Genomic DNA, 6,562 nt, shown 5'->3' with positions numbered 1-6,562 from the left:
ATTAGTTCCCTCTGTGTAAGGTCCTTAATACTTTTTTCATCTTCCCTATAAGCAGTTACTGACTCGGTGGGTACTTATAACCAAATTGGTGCTCTTACTCCTGAGTCTGGTTGACATTACGATTGGAACACTGATTTTTCATACCCATAATCTATCCAAAATAAAAAATAAAAAAAAAATCATACCCATAACTTATGATTCCTGTACACATTCTAATATATTGTCTTCATCTTGCATAATTTTGGTCACGAATGTTGTTCAGACTTTACAGTTGTCAGTAATGTCTTTCCCCTTTTATCAAAATTTCTATGTTTCTATATTTTGTTAATCTTTAAACTTCAATCATGCTTCAACCTCAGTTGAAGCAGCTGCCTAGAGTGAAAAATAACTGAATATTTTCTTCTTGCCAAGTATGAATCTGGATATCTGAACCCGCCTACTGATTTTGAACCTCATTCAATATAGTGACAACTAGCATGTTCTCTGATGTCTGCATCTGCAATTACTTCATGCATGTTTTTGTGAATTCTTTTTCTCCGAAGTATTAAGTTTTCTTCAGCTTATACTTGAAATAATGCATGCAGAATTTTATGTCCAGTCTCCCCCTTCTAAATTTCTGTTCTATGTGTGCAGGCCGAAAGAACACAGAAGAAAGGAGGGATGATTATGTGTGCGACTGTCCTTGTGATAATGTGTTTCATCATGCTGGTCCTCTTAATTCTCAAGTCGATATTATTTTGACACAAAGTGACAAATGACATTCAACGATATTTTCAGTGTGCCTTGCCCCCGTATTCTTTCACATTCTCACAGACACAAAACCATTCAAGTTTTGGTATGGAATGACTGCACGACACATACAAGGAGCGTCATCATGCTAAAGCTCACAAGGTGTTTTGCTTTAACGTAGACAAGGAGGTGGTTGTGTTGTGTATTTACAACAAGAGCTTGAGCAGTCCAGGAAATGAATTGTAAGGAGGATGTCCAATTTTGAGGATTGCAGTTTTTGCCCTTAACTGGTTATTTATCTCAATGAGACTGCTAGCTCGTGGTGTACATGTTTTATTGTCTATTCGTTATTGTTTTTACTAGTCAATAAATGTGTCATCCTTTACCCCAAGAGTGAGAGCTTTTGTATTTTTCTCCCTTTCTTTTTCTTTTTCATATCAGTTGATGTAAAAGATATTGGAATTTGGAGGATCTAGTTATTGTAAGTATTGTTTGAGTAAGGTATTTGCCTCTTTCATGGTCTCACATGTTTGCCAAGTGTTTTTCATCGAGGGTAACAAGAGTCATAAAGAAAATTAATCTAGGAGTCTATCAAAATAAAACTAAAAGAAAAATTCCCCAAGAATCTAAAATATGGGACCAACAGAGGGGACATGTGAGGTGCGTTCCTATTTGTATAATGAGTTGGCCATTAAATAAAACTAAAAGAAAAAATTCCTCAATGACCTAAAATATGGGACCAACAGGGGGGACAGATGAGGAGTCCCCCTCCTATTGTACAAATAAAACTAAAAAAAATTCATTAAGGACCTAAAATATGAGACCAATAGGGGGACAGGTGAGGTGTCCCCCTCCTATTACATAATGAGCTGGTCATCATTAATGATGGTCAGCTCATTATGCAATAAGAGGGGGACACCTCACATATCCCCAGTGTTGGTCCCTTATTTTGGGTCCCTGTAGCAAAGCTCAAACTAAAAATAGTAAAGTTCAAAACAATGATGCTAAGGAGGTCCATATGCAGTTAGCCCAGTGTAGGAAATAACGCGTTTCGTAACGCAAAATAACGCATAACGTAATGTTAAGCTTAGGTTACATAACGATAGAAAAAAACGCAAGAACAAAATAACGTGCATTATTTTATCCATAACGCACGTTACATAACTAAAAATAGTAAAGTTCAAAACAATGATGCTAAGGAGGTCCATATGCAGTTAGCCCAGTGTAGGAAATAACGCGTTTCGTAACGCAAAATAACACATAACGTAATGTTAAGCTTAGGTTACGTAACGATAGAAAATAACGCAAGAACAAAATAACGTGCATTATTTTATCCATAACGCACGTTACATAACGTAACGGTGTAACGTTTTATAGATTAGGTTATTTTGTCAATGGCTTGGATTGCTTTTAAAAAAATGAACGGTTGTGATTGAGTTACTTTTACATTCAACAAAACCCTAAACTAAAGCGCCTCCATCTAATTTTCTTTGGACAAATTTTCAAAACAAACCTCTTTCAACATTTAATCCCAAAAAGCGACCTCTTTTGCACTTAATTTAAAAAACTGACCTGGTTTCAGCCCCGGTGCTGAAACCCGGTGCTGAAACCATGTCGGTTTTTGAAAAAAAAATCCGAAACTTCACGGGAGTTCAACTCCCGTGAAGTTTAGCAGATTTTTAATAATCTGCTAAAACATCATGGAAATTCAACTCTCGTGAAGTTTTGTTGATTGAACAAACTTCACGGGAGTTGAACTCCCGTGAAGTTGTATTTGTTGAACAAACTTCACGGGAGTTCAACTCCCGTGAAGTTTGTAACATGCCAAAAACTTCACGGGAGTTGAACTCCCGTGGTGTTCCAGTCCAATTTCCAGATAGCCAACTCTCGAAAAAATTTTGACTGCAACTCCATGGGAGTTCAACTCCCGAAGAGTTGTAGGTTTTACAAAACATGCACAGTAGCCTGTGCATGTTCTGTACGTAACGTACCTCATATATGTTATATTTACCTGTTAACAATAATTGATCTCATATACATTGAATTACAACAACATATACATAATTCTACCATGAATTAAACACGAATCAAACAATACTCATAAAGAGTACATATATAAACAATAATTGATCCACAAAAGTATAGTATTTGAAAATTCATAAAAGTTACAAATTTTGACAAAATAAGCTCACTACAACCCAAAATAGATCCTCTCCTTCCTCTCCCTCTCTTCCCCCTCCCCCTCGCTCTTCCCCGCTCCTTGCGTTCTTGCTGATCAGCCTCGAATATCTGAGTATCCGGTTGTGTATAAGGCCGCGAAGTACCGGCTCCATCAACATGCGAAGTGTCGGCTCCATCAGCATGCGAAGTGCCGGCTTCATCGTCACGTGGCCATCGTCGTTGCGTGTACGCTTGCCCAAATGATCAAGACCTGTCCTCACGGCCTGCAAACTCGTCGACGTGAGTCTTATGAAACATCTGTGCTATTGTCTTCTTGATCTTACTAATGAGTGCTAACGCAACCGAATCCTGAATCTCAAGCATGTGCACATTAATGTCACCTTCAATGCTATCAAAAGCACGGATCTGCGAGGTAAACAATTTATTAAGTACCAACTCAATAAAAATGTTATAATGTAGCTTAGAAACTTACATAATCTCTCTCGATCATCCCACTAGGGATGCAACTATCTGTCGGTGGGCGTGGCATGTGTCCAGCTGATGGCTGTAGGTCACGCGTGATCCATCTACGTCTGATATTCCAATACCAACGCATATACACGGTATAGTCAACAGTTGTGTCTCTTGTATCCTGTATAAAATCCCACATGTGAGTCCACCTATCTATGTAGGCCACACGAACTACGCCCCAGTCGGTACGGTGTGATGTAGGTCATCGCCGACGATCGATCTGCTCGACAGGCTCTGGCACATGCTGAAAGAGTAGAAATTACCGTAGCACACGGTTGGGGACATGCATCTCCACAATCTCCCAACATATTAATGGAACTCTGTCTCTCCACAAGTCGGGACCATCTCGACAAATAGGTGAAAGAGTATGCATATCGAGCTCCGGCGGTGACTAGGGTCTCCACTTGAACTGAAATAAGATAAAACATTTATCAGTATCAACGACAAAACTATAATATTCATAACGAATCCAGTTTTATATTTACATGTTCGTGTTGGAGGACATCAAGCTCATTTCGATAAAACTCACGATGTCACGTCGTTGATTTGTAGTTAGCATACCGCACGTTATAGCTATTTGGCATAAATAATATATGAGTTCAAATTCAGTTGAATAAAATTGTATGTACAATTATACCTGTATACCAAAGGAAACTGTCCCTTTGTACTTACCGTATAAGTGGGTGCCATCAATGCTAAGAAGAGGGCGACAATATTAGAAACCCTCAATACAGGGACCAAATGCCCAAAATACACCTGTGAACCGTCGTTCTCCACCATCAACAAGGTCTGATGAAACTTCATAGACAGTCCTAGGATTTTCTCTTTTGAGTGCTTCAAGATAATGTGGTAAGATCTCATAAGATTTGTCCCAATCCCCGAATATTTTTATCATCGCCTTCCTCTTAGCATTCCAACACTTGTTGTATGATACATCTAAGTTGGTCGCTTTATACACTAAAAAATGAATATCTTTCGGCCTTAGATCAAGATCCTCCCTTAGATGCGGTAAAATCAATCGATATATAAAAGAAGAGGACGCATGCTTGTTATTCATCTCCAATCGAGGATTGCTACATGTGTGGAGTCTATTGTATGCCGTGATTTTGAAATGCCCACCTACTCTCTACACCCGAACGTGAATTAAGCTTCCAAGCACATTTCGCATTGCCGTCGTGGTGTCCATCATTATCTTCGTCTTCACCATCTTTGCAATAAAAACAAACCACATTATAGCTTGTTGTGTTATTTTTTGTTGGCCTAAACTTGACATTTTTGGCAATGGCATACGAGCGAAGCGCATGAATCAATTTCTTCTTACTCTCAAAAAGATCCCCCTTCATGAATGAGAAATCCTGTGCAGCATCACCGCTATTAGTGCCAATAGGAACACTTTCCATCATGGAGTTATCAATCAATTCTTCTCCTTGGAGTTCATCGGGTGGCGGATCCTCTAAGACAACATACTCATTATTAGTATAACATCCGTCAATGTGTTGGTTGTCCCCTTCATCACGATCTATCATCGTCATGCTATTAATTTGTAAACCGTCATTTTTATCATCATTCTCAGATTCGACACTTGCATTATCTTCTTGATGGACCGTGTTAGTATCGAAAGCATTTGAAGTGTCCACCATCGAAGGACCGCTCATGTATTATGATTGTGTCTAACCTTCATCTTGTTGCGGAGATAAAAAGCCGACGAAGTCAACTTCAAGGTCCTCCAATATGCGGGAGTACATTCTGTTGTTATTCAACAATTTGTTCAAATTCCTCTGATGTTTTTCAATAAACAATTCAATCGAACGCCCCTCGCCGTGTAACACTCCAATGAGCCCCATATCATAGTCACTTGATATTTGAACGCCGCTTGTTCTCTTTCCCGCAACAAGATAATTGCAAATAACATTGAGGTGATACTCACGTGAGTTGGTTAATGTAAGTTTATGTAATTCATTAACCAATTCATCGAAAGTACATGATTTTGTTATAAACAACGGTCTCGTCACACCTCCTTCATAAACGGGCATATTATTTTCGAGATAGTTAATCTTTCCATCATATGAACAAAGAATTACGATTCGATCGTTCATCATTACCTTTGAAGAGTAAAAAATTCACGATCAATATTACACGAAAAAACTTTAAAAAATGTTACTTACCATTAAATCCTATCGTATCAATTTTAGAAACCCATAATTTTAACCAAATTCATATATCAATATCAAACATATGTAGTGAAACTAACATTTATATTTTTTGATAATTTCCCCTCTAAATACACAAAATTATTTAAATTTTCTTCACAAAAATAATTCACAAGTATTTTTTGATAATTTCCCCTCTAAATACACAAAATTATTTAAATTTTCTTCACAAAAATAATTCACAAGTAATTTCTAAAATCTAATTTTTTAAATACACAAAATTATTTAAATTTTCTTCACAAAAATAATTCACAAGTAATTTCTAAAATCTAATTTTTTTCCAAGTAATCATCGTGATATAGTGAGAATATACAAGAATTTAGGAGGAAATTTTTTTTAAAAGATTTTACCTTAAATTTTTCCTAATTTCAGGTAATCTTCGGCGATGACGGCGGCGAGAACAATCTACTCTGGTGAGGATGATGACCGCCGGCGGCGGGGACTTTGGCGACAGCGGTGGAGACCGGCGACGGTGGGGAACGGTGAAGAGAGGGTTAGGGTTTCGGTTTGGGAACGGGTGAGAGAGGATGATGACTTCGGTGAGGATGATGACCGCCAGCAGGGGGGATTCGGCGACAGCGGTGGGGACCGGCGGTGGCGGAGTTGGTGGCGGTGGGGACCGATTAAGAGAGGTCAGGGTTTTCGGTTTGGGAACGAGTGAGGAGGGGTGCGGGATGAGTGAATACGGGGTTGGGCCTTAAATAGGCGTCTACAACTCCACGGGAGTTGAACTCCCATGGAGTTGCAGTCAAATTTTTTTCGAGAGTTGGCTCTCTGGAAAATGGACTGAAACTCCACGAGAGTTTAACTCACGTGGAGCTTTTGGTATGTTACAAACTTCACGGGAGTTGAACTCTTGTGAAGTTTTAGCATATTGTTAAAAACCTGCTAAACTTCACGAGAGTTCAACTCCCGTGAAGTTGCGGAATTTT

General features: G+C 38.7%; 1 protein-coding gene across 1 annotated transcript in view; it reads left to right on the top strand.

The window, feature by feature from the left end:
* LOC109837023 (syntaxin-41-like) overlaps positions 1-1,227 on the top strand; it is a 6,393-nt gene extending 5,166 nt beyond the window's left edge. The window contains exon 8 of the mRNA XM_020405103.1: positions 634-1,227. Within this exon, the coding sequence (XP_020260692.1) occupies positions 634-741 (108 nt within the window). The 3' untranslated portion in view covers positions 742-1,227. The remainder of the gene's footprint in view (positions 1-633) is intronic.

This window comes from Asparagus officinalis, chromosome 4 (genome assembly GCF_001876935.1).
Source record: "Asparagus officinalis chromosome 4, Aspof.V1, whole genome shotgun sequence".
Taxonomy (NCBI): domain Eukaryota; kingdom Viridiplantae; phylum Streptophyta; class Magnoliopsida; order Asparagales; family Asparagaceae; genus Asparagus; species Asparagus officinalis.
This window is presented reverse-complemented; position numbering and strand designations above follow the sequence as displayed.